This window comes from Miniopterus schreibersii (assembly GCF_964146895.1).
Source record: "Miniopterus schreibersii genome assembly, chromosome: 6".
Classification (NCBI taxonomy): domain Eukaryota; kingdom Metazoa; phylum Chordata; class Mammalia; order Chiroptera; family Miniopteridae; genus Miniopterus; species Miniopterus schreibersii.
This window is the reverse complement of record NC_138107.1, coordinates 67,214,398-67,235,901: the sequence shown is the minus strand read 5'-3', so window position 1 is coordinate 67,235,901 and position 21,504 is coordinate 67,214,398. Positions and strand designations below refer to the sequence as shown.

At 35.4% G+C, this 21,504-nt stretch overlaps 1 protein-coding gene across 1 annotated transcript in view; it reads right to left on the bottom strand.

Annotated features, from left to right (window-relative positions):
- RSPO3 (R-spondin 3) overlaps window positions 1-21,504 on the bottom strand; it is a 75,515-nt gene that overhangs the window by 16,454 nt on the left and 37,557 nt on the right. The window contains exon 4 of the mRNA XM_081139596.1: window positions 21,028-21,225. Within this exon, the coding sequence (XP_080995722.1) occupies window positions 21,028-21,225 (198 nt within the window). The remainder of the gene's footprint in view (window positions 1-21,027; window positions 21,226-21,504) is intronic.

Here is a 21,504-nt window from a genome sequence, read left to right as displayed (position 1 = left end):
ATAGTCTCTCAAAAATGACATTGTCCTAATCCTGGAACCTGGCAAAGGGAATTAAGATCGCAGATATAATGTAAGTTGCTTCTCAGCTGATTTTGAGATAGAGAGATTACCTGGATTATCCAGGCAGGCCCTGTCTAATTATAAAGGTGCTTAAAAGTGGGAGGCGGAAGGGTCAGAGAGAGGTTACGTGAAAAGGATTCAACCTACCATTTGTGGCTTTGAAGACAGAGGGAGGGGCCATGAGCCAAGGAATATTGGCTCACTCTGCAAGCTGGAAAAGGCAAGGAACTGGATTCTCCCCTAGAGCCTCCAGAAAGAAGCAGCCCTGCGAACACCTTGAGTTTTAGCTTATTAGGCATGTATTGGACTTCTGACTTATGGAACTATAAAATCATAAATTTGTTTTGTTTAACACACTAAATTTTTGGTAATTTATAACAATAAATAGAGCACTAATATGAGCTCAAACTTTGTAACAGTTTTCTTATGTTTCAGTTCATAAATATATGACAAAAACAGTTTTGTACCACTGTTCAAATGTTCCAGGTAACCTGAATAGGTCATCCTAGTTATGAATAGCACCTAACTTGTCTACACAGAGTGTTAAAATATAAGCACCTTAATTTCCTTTCTGGAAATTTTATTCCAGGAAATTTGGAGAAATTAAATTTATCGATGGCCTGATGCAAAATAATTCATCAAAAGCAGCCAAAGTGTCCGAAAGAGCCACATTTTATTTTTTTTAAGTTCATACCTCTACTACTTATTCAATTCCTATGAGAACCAAAAATTTGTTTTTTTAAGAAAATGATCTGGTTAATTATTAGCCAAATTTTGAAACAAGGTGGATCCACCCCATCTTATTTTTAGATAACATGGTGGATACACTCTCAGTGTCAACTTGTGAACAAGAATTCCTATTAAGCAGAAATTCATCTGGACTATATCATCTGTAAGATCAGCTTTGAGAGAAATGAAAGAATGTGAAAACAGGGAGATTCTTTGAGAATGAAATTATGCCTTTCTCCATGCGCCCACACCAGTGTGGTTACAGAACTTTGGGGAATTTATTCCAATGTTTTCTCTACTCTCAGTGTTCACTGCTTCAGTTCTTCCTATCAGAACCTCCTGAGGTCAGAAAGTTTTGCCCTTTTCAGAGACTTTTTTTCAGCTGGTGAAGGCTTCTGAGCTAACCAGAAATCAAAATGGGATGCTGCATTATGTCAGAACTGCATGTTTAGTCTGCTTTCCTAGAAATAATCAAGAAAAGTTATATGTGAAAAGACACAGATGCTCCTTTCTCAGAAATAGTCTCATTCTTTTGAAGTATAATATGAAAAAATCTAGTTGAAATCTAGAACAGTATGTATTTTGTGTAACTACATATATTTTATTGATTTCATTTATAAAAGTTCACAAAATATAAACATCCTTTGGAAAATGCCTATGATTATATATATAGCATATATATTTATATATATCATTACTATGTTATATGCTATATTTAACCAAGGCAGTAAATGCTTATCATGTTGATGCTGACACTTAGCACAGAATGTGTTTTTTTGAAAATTCATAGGAAATTGATAATTTACTATGTATCCTGACTTACAACTAAGCATACTTGTAGCACAGACTATGTTTATCAGACACCCAATCATTTTAGAAAAATCTTTGAAGAGGTACCTGAAACTAAGTTGCCCTAAATTTAATCATTTTATTTTTTTAATTACTATGATTATGTGACAAGGGGGCTTAAATGAAAGCTGTTTTAAGAAATATATTCTGTTATGAATTTTGTAATTCAGAAGCTTATGTGTATATCTGAGAGAATCTCAAGAAGTTGTCTGTGACACTTATAACTGTTGTGTAGCCCAAATTCTACAAAATATCTCTGCTTGTCAACTATATTATAATCTCTTAAAAAATATATAGAGTGAAATATAGCTAGTTAACATTTTGATATTATGATTCAAGACAATGATAAAGACTCTCTCATAGGATGCCTAGCCCTAGAAAAGCAGTTAAGTAAATACCTATTAATACTCAATGAATGCCAGGTTCATTTCTATTTCAGAAATGAGTCAAAGAAGGACTATATCCCACAGATTATGAGACTAATCCTACCATAATAAAATTTACTTCATCATTCTATTTTGGGGGGAAGAAAGGTAACAATAAAACCTCAATAACAAAAACAAAACTTTAAGATCACCATTTGGCTCTCTCTGACTCCCTTCCCTGGACAGCACTTACAATTGACTTTTGAGGAAAAACAAACACATTTGTAAAAAAAGTTTGGCTTCTTGTGAGTTTTTTTCAGTTTACATTTTGTAAAACTTTTCAATTCTTATTTCACCACTTTAGTTTCCCACCCAGCTTTGTTTATGTGTTCCGATAGCTTGTGACATACTCAGTTCTCACCTGATCACTAATTCTAATAGAATATAGAGTTAAGTTCTTATGACTGTGATAAGTTCCACTCACACTGACATGGAACATTTGGTGCCAACCTCAAATCGATTTAAGATGACATTTGCATTCCCGTCTTCTTTCTGACAGGGCACTGCCTTCTGCCACCTCAGGGGAAACGCGTAGCTTCTGGCTGCTGTATGACCTGCCGGGTTTAAGGAGGCAGAACCTCACAGCTGGCAGCTCCCAGACGCGTGTGTCTCTTCTGTGCAGCTGAGATACCGGGTTCTCACTGGTGAGCATTTGACACAAGTGGTAGCTTGAAAGGCTAGGAATTCACATTTGTGATATTTAAGCAGATTTTAGGCTCATTGGCTTATTGCCAGGAATTGGGTAACGTGTTATAGTTTTTAACAATTTGTTAGTTATTTGTTATTCTTTTAAATTCCCAAAGAATGAGAAAAATATCCAGTGGGAACTCTGACGTGAACAATAGACTTAGCAGTCACTTTTATAAGCCATTGGCCATGGCACATCACATAAAAAACCCCAAAGGCAGGCCAATCTTGTGTCAGAATTCTCCCCATTTAGACAAAGACGCTCCCATTAAGGAAGGACCAAGTTCAAAAGAAGTCTTGCTTAACATGTGAGGTTTGAGAATCTTAGTAAGTGGAGGACAGGGGGGAGAAAAGGTAATGTTTATTAGAAATAAAAATGCGCCGCCACAAGGAATCATAGAGATTATCAAGAGTATAATAATTCAGCTATAAGAAATTCATTTTTCCAATAGGTGTCACCTGAGTTAAATGAAGATGAGTTTTAACTTTATTTGAAATTGAATAAAGATATACACCTTTGAGTAGAAAATTTCTTCTTTAAAGTACATTGTTTGTTTTTTCATTGTCCAAACTCTGGATTATCATAAATTCATTTAAAATTACTTTCTGGTGACTCCTAAGATAAAGTGCCTTTATCCCCCCTAGGAATTAAAACACATTGTGCTCTTTAAAAAACTTAATATTTTCATCTGTTTGACCATATCAAAATAGTCATGAAAAATAACTGACCAAACAAGTGGGATTTTAGGGCTCAAAGAAGCTGATAGTAAGCAGTGATATTTTAGGTCTATTCACAAAAAAGAAAAAGAGGAAATTAAGTTCCCTGACACTGGAGCTCCAACCCCTTTTGTAACAGGCTTGTACTTCAGCTTCCTTTTCTGCTTAGTCATTGCTTTAACTCCCACTCTGAGATTAATTGCATGACCCTTGGAGATGAATGATCCTCCACTTAATCTCAGCCAATGCAATCTGGACAACCTCAGGGTTGGTGAGGCTCCTCTTGGGTGGTTTTCATTTGTTTTAAGAACATTAAAGTATCTCATAAATCTATATTTATTATATTGGTGAGTAATCTACTATAATTAAATATGAAATGCTGAAAACAATGTTAAGGTAATGTTGGGGTCACAAACCTCTTTTTATGGTGGTTTCATGGCTACAAAAATACTCTGGAATTTGCTTTTGCATTTATCTCTGCATCTGCTTAACATTACAAAACATCCAGCAGCATATCATTTGCAGATGGGCACTTTATACGTATTTTAAAATAATAGTGGTGTTTTTTGATGATAAATACATAATGCATATAATAAGACAATTTAAGATTAATCTTAGCCTATAGTTAACAATATCCTTATTCAATATAATGTGTTCTCTCTCACCAGAATTATAAAATTCTTGAACTAGTCTTAAAGAATACAGTTTTTAAGAATATCTAGGTTTGATACTAGATCTAGTCTTACTAGTTTTTAGACTGAGACAAGAGATGCAGAAATCAGGCTGAGTAATAAAAAAAAAATCAGCTATAAATCCACGAACGTGGAATTTATGATTGAGAAGGCACTACGATAGGTGTGTTAACATTGACCTTTGCAGCATCATCAGGGAGAAGAAAGATTTTTAAGTAGATTCAAAATGGAAACAGTTGTTTTTAGAGGTATTTAAAGTATCAAAAAGTATAAAGCTTTACAGCACTTTATATCATGTATGGAAAAAAATGTTACCGGGCAATACTGTTTGATAACTGAAGCAGTCACCTAACCAATATCCACTTGGCAGGAACAGATTAGCCGTATACAGTTGAAGAAAGTGACAGAATTGTATGTCTTTCAAATACATTCTGTAATTCAGACTGGCAGAGCTCTGACTTCTCTGAATTATCTGGGTATTCAATATTCAGAAGGATGCATTCTCCCACCCCGAAGCCAACAAAATCTAAATACTGTGCTTTGGGACTTTATCTTCAGAGAGGAACTCTATTTTCTAAGTTAGACAAATGGCCATCCCAGAAGGGAAGAGACACTAAGGGTCAAATATAGGAATAAAATTACAAATCAATAAACATGTACTGGAAAAATGTATATGTTGGAGGACAAATGGATTATAGAACGTAAAGGGAATGGTGAAGTGAGCATCGAGTGTTTATAGTAAGAGGGAAAATCACTTTTTTCATGTAAAATGTGATATAAAAATCTATTCACTAGGAAGTTTTAAAATCAAATAAATTTCCATGCATTTGTGTCTAAAGTTAGAGATACAAATGAAAGAAGTCTAAGAGTTCCTCACCCACATGATTTTATGGCTAGTTTAAAAAGTTAAGGTAAAACTGCCCAAAGATAGAAAGCTTCACCATAAATCTAAACACTATTTCTGCCAGACACCCCACAAAACTGGCTCAGGAAAATTTTACTGAGTACTTCAAATGGAAACCTACTGTATAACTTAGAATGAATACAAACAGATCACAGAATAAGCTTTGTTTTAAAAAATGCGTTGGTGACTATATTTCCAGTTCTCTGACTCCGATGTATTATTTTTAACTACTGTGTAGCACACACATATTTAATCGTTGAGGGGAACGTTCCATTCTATTCATCTTAGAGAATATGGTGGCAGTGAGGTCAACTTGAAAAGCAATGGCCCTCATCTGCCCACAGGACGACAGCAGCTAAATAAAATCCAGCACGGGGCAGTTTCATTACGCATCTATTACCCTGATTTCTTAACATCCCATGTTTCGTTCGCTTTCTTCACACCTCTTAGTCTTTTCCTGATGGGAGCGTATCCACTATTCCAAAATGAAGCTAAATTCAGTGTTCGTGAAAATACACAGGCAATGCCAAAATGACAACCACCAATTTGCTATTTCCATTAGAACATCCTTGAATTTGAAAAAGAAATATTTAATTATGTTTCAAGTGCTTTAGAAGTCTTAATAGACTTTTAGTAGGTTTTACCACATCTTAATTCTAAAAATCTGTATGTAATTTAAAGGAAACATATCCATGTGTTTCTGACTAACTTGCCATTAAGCTTGTTTTGTGAGCTCAATTTCATGCCTCAAAAATATTTAAAAGACTCTTTAAATTTTTAAGCCTTTGCTAAGAGCAAGGTATTATAAACACACCATTAGAAATGGGCAGGCCTTTGATATCCCAAACTAAAGGCTGTAAATAGGTATCAAACAATATTATTACAGGGAATAAATACTCCCATCTTTTTTAAAACAAATAGCTTACTGCCCCCTGTTTGCCACCTTGGAGGAGCATGCTGGACATTTATAATGTTAGAATGAAATTCTCATTCTGTGGTCAGTGTCCCTTGTTTCTAGTAATATTCCAAGGGGAATTTTGCACCATTGCCTTAGCTTCGAGCTCACGTGCCTTCAGCAGATGTCTACAGCAATTGAGAGCAGCATGTGATTTTCCATATAGTCGTGAGTTCCCAAAGAACAAACCCAAAGTCATGCTGCATCTGCTTTCCTCGCACATGCACATTGTGTTCTCTCTTGGAACTCTGTCCACTTGCAGCTTGCTTCAAGCTTGGAAGCCTCCTGGGGTTGGAACTTTGCTCCATGTCTGGCATATCCACTGATTCACATGACACTTAGGAGACCATATATACAGTACTTCATAAATTGAGTTGAAAATCTGAACCTTTGAAATACATTTTTTAGTGAATTTCATTTTTTATGTCTTCAATGTTATTTTATGGTAGTTGGAAGGGGTATTGATTTTCATGACCTTTTAAAAAGCTAAACAAGGATCTTTATTAGGACCCATATCCAAACATAACCCTGTGAAAACTGCACAAAGCACTTAAGAGCCCGAAGGTCACTGACTCTATTGACTGGCAGCGTCTTTGTTTAGACATTACGATGCAGCTAACATAACCACTTACTACATTTGAATAGGATGTTGGCAATTTGTGAAAACCAGTTGGGTTTAAAACATCCTTGTGATTTGAGGCAAAAGGGGGACTCATTGGACACTTTGCTCACTAAGTTCAAGTTTGTTTTTTGAAGATCAGAATGGTTGTAAAATATAAAGATAGCAGATTTTGTGGTAGAAATAGAACATTCTCAACTTTATCAGCAACAACAATGGCAATAATAAAAAATAATGGCTAATGCCAACCACATGTGTGGTGGATAAAATTAGAAAAGGTCAGACAAATAGAAATAAATGGTCATGTGGCGAAGTGTTGAAAGAAAGCATGGGAAGGTTGGATTAATAGACTAAAGATCCACATTCTAGTCCTGATTACTTACACTCAATGCCTCAATTTCCTCATTTTTAAAATGGACTTGATAACAATAATGAAAAGATACCCAGAATATTTAAAAGACTACATAGGCTACATATGCAGCTTGCCAAGATTTAGACAAATCATATTATTAAACCACAGCCCAATTGGAAAGAATTTATGTCAATAGATATGGTTATTGAATTTGAGTAAGGACATGAAACCCAAGCAAGTTATTTTCCTGTCTTTTGGCTTTTGGTAAGATGATTTGGGGTCCATTTTGTAATTCCCTTAGAAAACTGTTGTTACTACTCCAATAATCAGAAGTTATCTTAATCTTCAATTTAATCATCAGGTTCCCAAAATAATACAACTATGCAACTAAATTACTGTGTCCTAACTTCTTAGTGTCCAGAGGTGAATAAATTCCCTTCCAGTTGTTATACTATTTAGTGGGAATCCATGGTACATTAAAATTTAAACCAACTCAGGATCTGGATACTATGTTTTAAAAATTTCTGATTATAAAAGCTGTACATGTCCAACAATTTAGTTTTAGACAGCGAGATCAATAGTTAAGGTCACATTAATAATTCATAAGCCTCGTTTCTAGAGAAACCTAGGCTTGTAAAAGAGGCATTTTCGGTTAAATGGATAGATTTTCACGACAATCCAATTTTAATATGATGAATTGAAAATACTTTTATATTTCCTATGAAACTGTGGTGCCTGCAGTTAGAGGATTCTGGATCACATGTTGGTGGTTTTACTCTTTTCATTACTCCAAATACATATATTCAAGCCCTTTGGGTCTTAAACTAACTTTTTTTTTTTTTAATTTAGTATTGCACACACATTTTTAGTTAAGCAATAAACATCTGTCATCTGCCATTTATTAATATTAATTATAAATGGTCAGTGACTCATGGGATCCAAGTATAGCAGCTGAGATTTTTCTAAATCTGACCTCCTTAGAGTTTATATAAAAAGTGTTCAGAGTACTTCAGCTCTTAGCCAATTTAAGGCTGGTTTGCAACATAGTGTTTTAGATTACACATTTAGCAATCAAAAAGGAGATATAAATGACAGAATTCCTGAAAAAAGGCATTGTACCAGGGTATTAGGTGGGACAAACAAGAAAAGATGGTCTTCAAAATTATATGGTGCCACACGTTGAACATTACTACAAGTGAAAGGTCATGTGTACAGTGTATGTGCTAGGAATGTTACAAAAGTTCACGTCTCTTTTCCATAGAGTTGTTCCTACAGATGACAAATGTGGAAGTGACATTACCATAAATTTGTATAAGTGAATACAGATTTGAGGAGAAAACCCAGAATGGAACAAAGTCCAACATGTTAATGTATCCCCAGAGAGCTAGTGTTCACAGATCCTTACCTCTTGTCACCCTGAACATCCCACAGCTACAGCATAATATACACTGTGACATCTGACATCACCTCTGAGTGATGGCATGGGGGCACACTGGAACATTTTCTCCCGAGATTCAAGCATTTTCTTAAGAAAAAATATTGTGCTTTACTGTAGTAAAGGGTCTGTGGGAATATCAAGTTCAGATTTTATCTGAATCTAACTGAAAAACATAAAAGAGATTTTATAAACCATTTTCTTTCATGGTTTCATATAGAATACTCTAGCACAGGGCTGTTGGTTGGTTAGCCCTTACTTCAATACAAGCACTTCTATATTTTTTAATTCTTTTGAGTTGTGGTAAAATGCACATAGCATAAAATCACTTTAATCATGTTTAAGTTCACAGATCCTCAGAATTAAGTACATTCACATTGCTGTGCAACCATCAGCACCATCCATCTCTACAAATCTTTTTGTCTTGCAAAACTGAAACTGTACCTATTAAATAATTCCGCATCCCCCACCCCAGCTTCTAGCAACCACCGTCTTATTGTCTGTCTCCAATAAATCTGACTGTTCTATGTATCTCATAGAAGTAGAATCATTCAGTATTTATCTTTTGGTGACTAGCTTATCTCACTTAGCATCACATTTTTAGGGTTTATGCATGTTGTAACATGTGACATAATATTTTCCTTTTTAACGCTGAATAATATTCCATTGTATACATAGCACATTTTGTTTATTCATTTATCTGGGTAAACAAATGCTATCAATGGCCATTTGGGTTGATTCCTCCTTTTTGCTATTGTTAATAATGCTGCTGTGAACACCGGTATACAAATATCTCTTTGAGACCCTGTTTTCAATTATTTTGGATATATAGCTAGATGTGGAATTGGTGGATCATATGGTAATTCCATTTTTAATTTTTTGCAGAACCACCATGCTGTTTTCCGTAGTGGCGCCACCATTTTACATTCCCAACGATAGTGCACAAAGGTTCCAATTCCTCCACATCCTCCCCAACAACGTGCACTTCTATTTTTATCTGTTTTATATATTGGGCTTTGCATAAGATTTCAATAAAGCAGAGGGTTCTGTTACTAAAACCCATTTAAAATGACTTTTCTCATCCAATCTTCTCATCTTGTAAGCATCTGTAGATAGCCCAGTAATGTATTACCAGGAGCAAAGCAAGACTCAATAAAATGTGCATTATAAAGGCTGCTCTTCTCCCTATAAGAAACCTCTTGCCTATCTCTTCCTTACCTTTTTTTTGGTCCCCTTTTTTGATATCCCTCCCCAGATCACCTAAGAGAGTTCTAAGAGGTAGAACTCTCCTAGCCTAAGGCTCAAATCTGCTTTCCAGCATAGCTGGCCCTACGTCACACCAGGCAATGAGAACAAATTCCCTGAGAAAGACCTATTTCATTGAAGGGAGACTGTCTCTCTTCCATTGTAGCATCAAAACATAGCTCAAGTAGGTGGCTCTGTTTGCTGTTTAAAAATAGGGGTGATAAGAAGTGATTCCAAGGAAGAGAAAGCAGGTAAAGGTAGTATGGTGACACATTATTAAATATCTGTATAGTTCCACAAAGTGAATTAGTAACATCAACATAGTTGTCAATGGAAAGCAATTAAACAATATTACAGAAAATACTGTGTCCATAAAGCAGCATGATATAATGGAAACTGCAATGTGCCAGGATTGGGACAAGGTCACTTGGGCAAAGTCATTTAATCTCTTTAGGTGTAGGTGTCATTTGTTGCCAAAAAAAGGACGGGTGAACTATGCATCTCTAAGATCCCCTTTGACTCTCTCACTTTGATGTTTCATAAGTTGCTATTGCTATACAAGAGAAATAGGATTGGTCCTAACATGTCTCTCCTCTTAATTACATTGGCAGAGGCAGAAGTGAGTTTATGAAAGATACAGGGCAAGAAGGCTTCTATGTATGGATCATCATATGTACACATGAATAAATACATTTACACTAGTGTGCCTAGCACTATGTTTAGCACACAACTGTTCAATACATGCTTATTGAATGAACACCCACACATATAAGATTTTAGTATTTAACAAGTTTTTAAAAAAATCAGCACCCTTGAAGGAAAAGTTGATTTAAAAGATAGGAAAGCCCACTGTAAACATAAATAACAGTAAGAAAAATATTTGCTATACACATGAAAAAAGATTAATGTACCTTCTACATAAAGAGTTCCTACAACTAATTTAGAAATTATTTCATAGAAAAATAGGCAAAGCATATAAATAGCTATCCCATAGAAATACAAATAACTAAAAATCACACGATTAGCCTTACTAGTAGGCAGCAAAATGCCAATAATAAAACAATAGGGCACTATTGTTTAGTTCATCAGATTGGCAAGAGTTTAAAATACTGGTAGCATCCAGTCTGCCAAGTATATAAGAAAACAGGCATTTCTGATACACCACAAATGTGAACTGTTAAAACCTTTTTGGAAAGTAATCTGGCAGAACACATTCATATTTATAATGTGCACATTCTTTTATTGATCCATTCAGTGTTTGGGACTCCACTTTGTATTAAATCTCACAATTATTGGATGCTTACCATGTGCCAGACACAAGTCTAAGAGTTTTATACAAACTCATTAACTCCTCACTACGTAACTCCTCGAGGTAACTGTGGGGTAGTTACTGTTATCATCCCCATTTCACAGATGAGGAAAACAGGGTATCCAAAGGCTAAGTAATTTGCTTAAAGTCATAGAACTGGTTAAAAGCACAACTGAGATTTGAAAACAGGTATATGGTTCCAGAGCCTGTATTCTAAATACTATGTATCAACTCTTACCTCTGATAGAAAATGAGTGCACCAGTTTATTAACATTATAGAGATTTTTATTATAGTAGTAAGAGCAAAATCAGGAGAAAATTTACTATCCATGTTTGCCATTATGGTATATTGTATATTCACTATGGTATGTATACATACCATACCTTGTATACTATTATTAAAACTAAAAATAATGCTTTTGTAAAAACGAAACAAAGAGACAAACAGCTAATCCAGAGTTGAACTACGATGGTTCTGCCTTTCAAACTATTTCAGTACTTTTTTACTTCACTAAACTGACATTGCAAGTATTAAACATATTTTGAAGATTTTTAAACACACAAAAAAACAATGAGCCTATGAGAAGATATTCTTTGAAAATTGAGGAAACCTACCTACAGGCATGGCAGGGAAAGATGATAAGGCAAGATGCTAAATAGGAAGAGGGGCACCAAGGCACATAGTAGGAAACCAAAGGGCTGAGAAAGAGAAATTACACATAAAAACTCCTTTTCCTGGAATTTCAAAGCAAAATTTGACACACTGAATAAGTGTAAATCCACCATAGTTCCTATGAAATACTTTAGTAAACTGTTTCTTAGCTATTGAAACAAATCTGAAATAAAACCAAATTATTTTATGATTTTGGTGTTGCATGGAAAATGGATATGTATCATATCTGATATTTATAGTGCATACTTATTATTCTGAGGGATGTTTCACTATCATATGTCCATATTCTATAAAAAATAATTGGCAAATTAGCATTCTACTAATTACATTGTATGCATACATTTCTGTCTGCCTTATTTTTGGAATTAGCAATTATTCATATTTCGCAAGTATGAATTTAGTATGTTGATATATTTTTTTAGTATGTTGATATTTTCTTGCCAAAAATGTGACATTTTATAATACATCGGTAAAAAACAAGTAGCACCATTGCTTCTAAACTTCTAGATTTCATATGATGCAAAAGTAAAAGGAATATCTCATTTAAAATGCACGTTGTGCACTGAGATATAAAATGCAATTGGACTCTGTTCAGAAACTCTTTCCTAAATCTGATTCTTTGCAAAAATAGGAAAAGCAGCCTTTTCTCGCAGAAACAACAAATAAACAAAACAACCCTTTACAAGGCAAATTTCTCAATTATGGCAGCCTGGGCTCACAGAGGCTAGAGTTATGACCGGGTGGTGTATACACAGTATAAACACAAGAGTTCAGTAATTAGGTTTGAGTTAATTTTAACGTTCCAGTGGCCTGGTACATAATCAAGCAAAAGGTCATTACCCACACTGGTACATTTCACACAGAACACTCAGCACTAGAAATGGAAATGGACATGTCTTTACTTAAGCTTGCACGAATCAGCCCCAGAGACCACTCACATGAGCAGTGGATTCTTTTCCTATTCATTTCAGAGCCAGTTTACTCCCATAAAAATGTTTCTAGCAAACCAGAGAAATCAGGAAAAAAGTAAAATAAATAAAGATTAAAATATTCTTAGCATTATGCTGTCTGTGCATGACTCTCTAGACTAAAATAGATGGGAAAAAACTTTAGTTACTCCTCACTTAAATTTTTCCCCATAAATAATATTGGGAAGAATTATAGAAAAGTATATGCTTCTGAATTTTGTAAAATTTGAATATTTTTCTTGGAAGGGTGTCATTTGCAACTGTTGTTTTGTCAGCCTAGCCCCCTTGTTTCTACATAGACTCGCCGCTCAAAATGGCCCATATGTTCCTTGGCTTCAACCAGGGGCATGCAGCTTAGGCAGACGAACCATAGTAGCCCAGTGCTCCTGCCTCAGGGACTGGATCAGGGGTGGACACGAGATCCAAGCAGGGTCAATTTGAGACCATTCATGAGATGGGGTGAATGAACACTGAAAGAGAGAGAGAACTATCCTTTTGGATTGAGAGCAATGTGGATAAAGACTTAGGGCCGCCCAGAGCCAGCTTTCCCCCTGAGTGGAGAAAGGCTCTCTGCGGCAGGGAGACCAAGGCCAATAAACAATCAGAAACAGGCAGGATGAGTTGAAACGGCGAGAGAGAGCCAAGTGATATTGTTAAGCACTTAGAGCAAGCTGTTCTTCAAGCCAATAGTTTTCTTTTGGCTTAAGGTAATTTGAAATCTGTCATTTTCAACTAAAATGTCTGATGAATATGGGGGGGGGGCATTAACAGTGAGCTTGGTGAAAAAGGATTATCTATGGGGGATAACTACTGATATATTGTTTTTCTGTTCAAGCAATAATTACATATATTTGGAAATAATATATTTGGAGAAACTGAAAGACGGGAAAATTATAAAACAGCATTTCCAGTTTAGGACATGAAAAGTGGGGTGCTTTAAACAAAAGTTAAAAGGAGTAGAACTCATCATCCAACATTCTCTTACTATCTAAAGTACTGTTTCTTCCTTTGTAAAAACACACTCAATAATTGATACAGGAGATGTTGTGTAAGAGATTGTTTCTATTGTATTTTCCAATCTGTAAAAGGCAGAGTAGGAATAATAAATAAAAGGCCAGGCCAAGATACCTTCATACACTTAATAAATACTTACTAAAGCACCGGTTATGTGCTAGACACTATTAAGTGTCTACGATATAAAATGAACAAAAGAAACAAGCCAAAAAAAGTCCGTGCCATTGTGAATCTTATATTTTAGATGTTGGCATCATCGTTTATGTCAGCCCAAAGGTGAGGAGCATCAGTGATCGGCTCACTTGTCACATATACCTGTGTGGACAGTTTTTATCTTTGGAATTTGCTCCATGAGTAGCTGAGGTCTTCACGAGAGTTTGCTAAGACATTTACAAAGGCATTTGTTTAGCCTGGCAAAAATGAAATATCTCTGCATACTTTCTGTTTTGGTGTCAAGGTGAATATACGTCTTTCTTTCTGTAACCACCATGTTGATGTGCTGATATATGTCTTCAAGATGGTTAAGTAGGGTTAAAGATACAGCTTGTGGCTGTGGAGCAGAGCTGAGTTAACGGGCCCTTTGGAGAAATGACCCCAGGACCTTGGCTTCCTTTGCAGCCTATTCTAGCCAGCTGAGATCCCTGCCAATTAGGAGGCTTCCCTAGAGAGAGACTGGGAGAGCATCAGCATAAATTTAAATTTTGGACCCCCAAGTATAGTTTCCAAAAGGGCCTTCTTGTCCTTTGCTAATTACTAAGTAAACATTTCTCCAGCAAAAAGACACTTCCTCCTTTCATGCTCCTGTCCTCTTTCCCACCTCCCTAATACAGTCACTCCTTGAAACTGCTGGTGTTGCTGAAACCTCTTTGGCAGAGAAGACATCCCACAGTTGAAGGCACAAAAGAATTATTCTTTCCATAGATCATTATCTTGTTCTCCTTTTATCTACTCCAGCAACTTCTTCATAGAAGCGTTACAGACTAACTTTGTAGATTGTTGCAGCCTGGCAGAGAGGGCTGGAGACCTTGTCCTTAGGCCTCCCAAGAGGTGTGACCAAGCAAATACAACCAGGTTACAATTAAATTCTGTGATATCGCTGGAATGGAACATTCTCAAACTTGTTTACATTAAAACTATCATTTTCAGCATCATGAATGGGAATGCACCACTCAAATGATTTAATCCTTATGTATTACAGTCAAAGCAGACCCCGGATAGAATGAAGTGCATTTTTTCACTGATGGACAAATCCAAACATAAAGTTTCTAGCACAGTGCCTGGCACCAGTAGGCTATTATTATTAACACGGACAGAATGGGTGTAAATGGCACATTCTGCAAAACCTCTTAATCCACTATGTTTCTGTTCCATTCTGTATGTTTTCCTCTTTCCATTTAATCTTCAATTCAGTCCCCTTTACTTTTTGTTTATTTTTTTTTTCTCTCTCTCTCTCACATACAGACACACTTTTAACTTTTTCGAATGGCCTTACCTTCTCATTATGGGCTCATTGTTTTATTTACTTTTTTTACTCTGCTATGAATGTATTGGGGTGACATTAGTTAATAAAATTATATAGGTTTCAGGTGTACAATTCTATAATACATCATCTGTATATTGTATTGTGTGTTCCCCACCCCAAGTCAAGTCTCCTTGCATCACCATTTATCTCCCTTAGAGCCTCTTCAAGAGAAACTGCTTTTCCTCTCCCTCTTCAAACCTTATAGAACCCATAGCCACTGTGATAATAGAAACATAGCCCAGTTTCCTTAGTCTTCAGCCAGCCAACCACATAAGGTTAGCCCAGACGGAATTGCACAGGGCATCTCAGCTTAAATCGCTCATTCACATTTATTGTTATTTATTTTTATTTTTTGTATATTGTTATTTTTGTCTTAAGCCTCTATGTTTTGAGGTCATTTGTTATGCAGCGAAAGCTAACTGAACAACTTTACTTTCGTGCACAGGATCTAAACAGTGGTAAAATCATTGTTTGCTTAGCGGCTGAATAATGCTTTGTATACCTCAGCTACCACTCTATTTAATAAACTGACCCATGTGTGTTATGCCAAAAAGCATTAGAAACTCATAAACATCACAAAAAATCTGAGAAAATACAGGCATTTGTCTAGATAATTTATTATAAAGATGGTTTTAGAATAGGAATGTTGAGGTACACATCAACACAGCCGAGAAACCTAAAAATGATTATTCTGTCACATGGCAAGGAGGCGACTGCATGGATAATGGTAACACAGTGTTTCTCACCATGAATTTTGACCACCATGAATAATGTCCCCCAGATCTTAGAATGCCTACAAAATTGAGATAATATGAATTTGCTATTTATTAGAGAGATAACTGATGGTTGAATTTTAAAAAAATGGTATAGTACCTAGGATTGCAAGGCATGAAATAAAAGGCTTCTTATTTTCTGCTGAGCTTTTTCATTAAAACTGAGACATTTAAGAATATACAACGGGATTGTAAAATAGCCTTTAAGATTAGGGAACATCTCCCTGAGAGCAAAAGGTGTTATTTACTGCAATGGACTACCTTTCTTGGAGGTTTTAACATAGCTGAATATTTTAAATTAAAAGAAAATTAATTTTTAATAAAATTAGTTATTTTTATATTGATTGGGGGAAAATTATTTTCCCCTCTGTCCCATCATCTTGTCCTTGTTACCAAGGGTTCACACCATGTACAGGTTTTTGTTGGTGGCAACCGGTCCTCCCCAGAATCTGAACAACCCACCCACTTGGGTGGGAACTGCCTAGAACTCAAGGAGTGATAACAAAGACAGATTGTTGAGTTTATATGAGGGTTTCTCCTCCTTGGCACCAGCAGATAATTTTTGTTGCGTGGGGTTGTCCTGTGCAATGTAGGATATTTAGCAGCATCCCTGGTCTTTACCCACTAGATTCCTATAGCATTCCCTTCCCCGAAATTGTGATCATCAGAACTGTCCCCTGGGGAGCAAAATCATGCTGGTCGAGAACCACAGTCTCTAATGCCATTATTATCTCAGCTCTGCACTTTTCCAAATTTCCTCTGACCTATGTCAAAGGGCTAGTCCACTGATTGGGTATAAAGAAAGACCAGAAAACTCCCACCCTCCAGTGCTTAAACAGGATGCATGCCTGCAGGCCAGCTGGTCTTCCTCCATGAAGGGAAGGTGGGGAGAGACATTATCTACATACTCTAAGCCAGTTGGCATCCTACAGTTTTGAGCTAATGAATCCATCTATTTGGATTTTGAAAACTGTTCAGAAAATATTGGCTAAATATCTTGTTTTGAATTTGAATGAATATTTAATATAAATCCTTCCTGTAGAAACTCAACTACTCATCACTAGAATAGTTGTTATAAAGATTCTAAGAACTAACAAACAGAGGAGGATACCTAGGAACCAAGAAGACTCTTTTTTTTTTCTCCTTGATTTTTTAAAACTGTTTTTGCTGTAATTTTAAATATAGTGTTCATGATAAACAATGCATATTTATATATTTATAATAGTGGTATTAGAAGTTGTGATTAATAGCAATTTATAAGTTAACATATAACACATTTCCTTTGTGCAAAACCTACTAGACTTTATTACTTTACTTTTAATTTAGGGAAGGCACAAAAGGCAACCTGCAATATGTTCAAATAATGCAATAATTCCCACACTGTTTCTCCCCTGGAAATGCATCTGGACATTTTATTCATTTATATTTTAATGGATTCCTGTTCTCTTTCTCTGGTGGGAGGGATATTATTTCTTCTCTACACCAAGAAAGTAGACCCAACTCTATTTCTTCTGTGACTACTCTTCTCTTCTGTTTCTAGCCCAAGATCATGCATTGCATGTTATTAATTAGTATGTTCTTCATGCAATTAGCCAAGGAACAAAATTTCTTTGTGAATTGACTAAAAACCCAATATCTATATGACATTTTCTTCAGTCAATTAAAGGAATGTATAAATGAATAAGAAACATGTTTAGGGGTCCTCCTTCTTCTGCCTCCCCGCAACATACACAAATCATCTTTTTGCATCAAATGCAGACATACATATATTTCATTGTCCTGTTTCACTTCCCTTTATCTAAGATGGTTACACCTAGTAAATCAAAAGAGTCAATGAATATAAGTTGACAACTATTGAAAGTGCATTTTCTCCTTGTTTACTTCTATTTCAATATATTGTTTAAATACATATATGGTAGTCTACTTGTTAGCCTTTATAATCTCTTAAAATATGCTACATATATTTGACATTTTAGATACATCATTCAGTTGAGATAAGCTCAAGCTAGAAATTATTGCAAAGGCAATAACTTAGTAAAGCTAATACTTGATGGAGAAGTTAAGATTGATTAAAGGGTAGCATGTCAGGTAAAGGGAAATAATCCTAAATGGTACAAAAAAGTAGTACATCAGATAAAAATTCAGATTTGGGGCTACAGAAATTGCATTTTTCTTCACAGGTTCATTTGCTATAACCATTCTAAACATGAGAAGAATGTTAGTAAAGAAAAATGTGTGTGTGTGTGTATGATTAGTAAACAATTTTTCAAATATATATGTGCATCTCACAACTAGAATAACCCATTGATACTAAAACCTAGTTCCTTCTATTCAGTGTCTTTGTGTACATTTTGAAAAGTCATTTCTGGATCTTATCATTCTTCCCCGGAGACCCTGCCTTTGGCAAGTACAACACAGCAGAAAAAATCCTCAACACATGCTCTACACCTTTTCCAAATATGACTTATCTACCTCTGTCTATTGTTAACCTCTTAGGCAGGGATAATAGATGTAAGTTTAAATACAAGATTTTCAGGCCAAATTTTATTTTAAAAAGCCTTATCTTTTAGCTAACTCCCCAGAAATGCTCCAGCCATGAATCTAAAAGATCTTATTAATCTATAAGTGTTTAAGAGCAGCTCCAATAATAACTATTCTAGTGGTAGAAGAAATCATGTCTTTATCACCTTATTTTGCTTATCTTTAACACTTTATTACATATATATATGTATATATATGCACATTGACACATATACATAGAAAATCTCAGAGCCTAAATGAGAGCATTCTGGTTAATATTATCTTGATGTGATGTAGTGGTCTGTCCAGAGGTCATAAATACTTTCCTATTTGGTTTCTCTGTGTTCAAATAGGATATTTTATAAATTACCATTAAAAGAATATAAGAAAAAACTGTTAGGTTAGAAAAGTAAGGAATGAAGGAAGAACTGATTCCCTTTTTTCTTAAATTTTTAGGCTACTTGAGAAAAATTTCTGACAGACGTAAAAAGATGGGTGAAGGTGAGTAAAAGTGAAACTAAATCTTGTATTTATTGTAAGTGCAATCCACATTTCCTACTTCGTTGTCTATGCATTATGAAATTTGAAAAAGAATAAGCCCATACATTTTTATGGTTGTATAAAGTTCCTTTGTAAATATAAAATGTCAACATATCCTATCAGAGGAGAGGAAAAAAAGACCAGAAAGAAACTTTTAAGCCAAGCTTATGTCACAGGTTACTATTTTTAAACTTCTTGTGACATTATTTGTCTTATCCATTCTTAGTTTTAAAAACTGACACATTTAATGTTAATGTTTAAGTCAAGTGCTAGCAAAATATATTAGAAGACCACTTTCTCAAATAAAAAAATAAAATATAATTAGTATCGTAATTAAAATTTTCTATCGAATAAGATTTTTTTCACTTATATTTGAAAAACCAAGTATACTGAATACTGATTAGTAATGTAGGATCTTTGTAGGAAGACTAACATGAATAAAGTCCACCTGTAAGTCATTAATTTTCAGGAAACTTTAGTAAACATAAGTAAATATACGGCTATCGTAGCTTACCAACAAGTAGAGTGAAGAAATATTTGATTTCCAAATCCAACTTTTAAAATCTAAGATGTTTTAAATTAATTGGTAACAAATGCCAGAAAAGCCTTTTTCACCAGCCAACTTTCATTCCTTAAACCTAGTTTTAATCAAAACCTCTTACAAATTTGCAAAAGCTTGAAGTTCCCTTTAAAATAATCCATGTCTTCAATTTTATCACATTAACTACTTGATGACTAATGACAACAGGCTTTATACATTCTGATGATGACCAGTTCATTGGGTATAGTGAAAGGCATTGCAATGTACAGGTGACCCAGGTTCTTTCTTATATGAGCAATATTCAAGTTTGCACAGCACCTCTTGTGTGTGCCTGTTGAATTTGCTCACACACATATAATCTCCCTTAATATACAATATTGCTATGATTTGTTTAAACATTTCAACCCTCCACAGGGCTCTGAGTGAACCTTCAGGATAGAAAATGTATCCTACTCAGTTGCGAATCTTCAGGGCTTAGCACTGCATGTGACCATAAAGTAAAAATTCATGAAATGATCTTGAATGAATGAATGAACAAAGAATGAAATAAGCAAAGGAAGCTCAACTACAGAGGCAGCCAAACTCCTTTCAAGGACAGTCAATTGAGGGAATGATTTATTGACTCATTAGATAACTACCAATATTTATATGAAGCTACATAACATATTGGTAGACACTGGTGCTGAAGACATTAGTGAGAAAGATGAAAAAATTAAACTTTAAAGACCAACAACTTCTAGATATATTTAATCACCTTAAAACACTGTATTAAATGGTATATTTATTTCTCCTTGGCAATCATAAGATTTCAGAACGAGCCCTGACACAGTTATTTAATACTGACCTAACAGGTTCTGTAATCTGGTACATAAAGTTAGTGTAATATGAATAAAAATTGGAAGATAATATGTCATTAATGTTGGTATTATATAAAATATTGCTTGCTTCTTTACCTCAAATGTAAAGTCTGTGTTAAAAACATATATCCATTTAAATATTTTTAAGATCCTATGTAACCTGTAAGATATGTTTAGCTACAAAAGCTTACACCCTAACTGCAATACTTGGGTTTGCAGGCAATGAAGAAAAGAATAAGTTTGTTTTCTGGTGTCCCTTCGCCATGGTCTCATACCACATGGTATTAGGCCTTGCGTTTATGAGGCTCTCCGAAAGTTTTCTAGGCACTAGGAAGGTGGAGTGGAGGGGAGCTAATCCACCCCTTCCCCCGAAACAGCCTAAATTCCCATGACGCAGCCTCCCTCCTTCATCAGGAGTCAGGGAGCACCCTTCTACAGCACTTGAAAGTTCTGATATCAGCTCCATTTAAAAAAATGACACATCTGTGTTCTGTAATTTACAGCCAACATATTCTTTGGTTGGTACACATTTTAGGGCTTTAGACACCAGTGATAATGCTAAATGTGTCCTAAGAAGTAAAGTGAAATTTGCATCAAATTATGACATTTCAAACAAGCACAACTTTTTAGCATGACTGTACCTCGTTCCCCCTTCTGACACTTCTTTCTTTGCACTGTACACTTCCTTGTCTCACTGGTTGGGGGACACAGGTTACCCTTTGCTGACGGATGCTGAGTGATTTCTCGGACCCTGGTTTCGGTCCCTCTTTTGAAGCCGCATGTTTTTCCTTTCTTCATGCATGGACTCCAAGGGCCCCATTCACTGGCCTCGCAGTGCACTGGAACAGAAGAGCAGAAACAGCCTCAGCGGGCTCGCAAATGTTTTCACGATTGTTAAATAAACAAGAAGGTTTGCCTCCATCAGTACTTGCCCAAATTCTGAGCAGCAATCCTGCTAAACAACGTTGGGCAAGATGACAAAGATAAAACAAAGGGAAAGAAAAGGCAGGAAGAGAGTGTTTTCAGTTTTTTAGTACTCACATTATCAGGTAAACTCATTCTTGCATTAGGCTTTCTTTTCACTTTAGATTTGATTAACCAGCAACTAATACAATTCC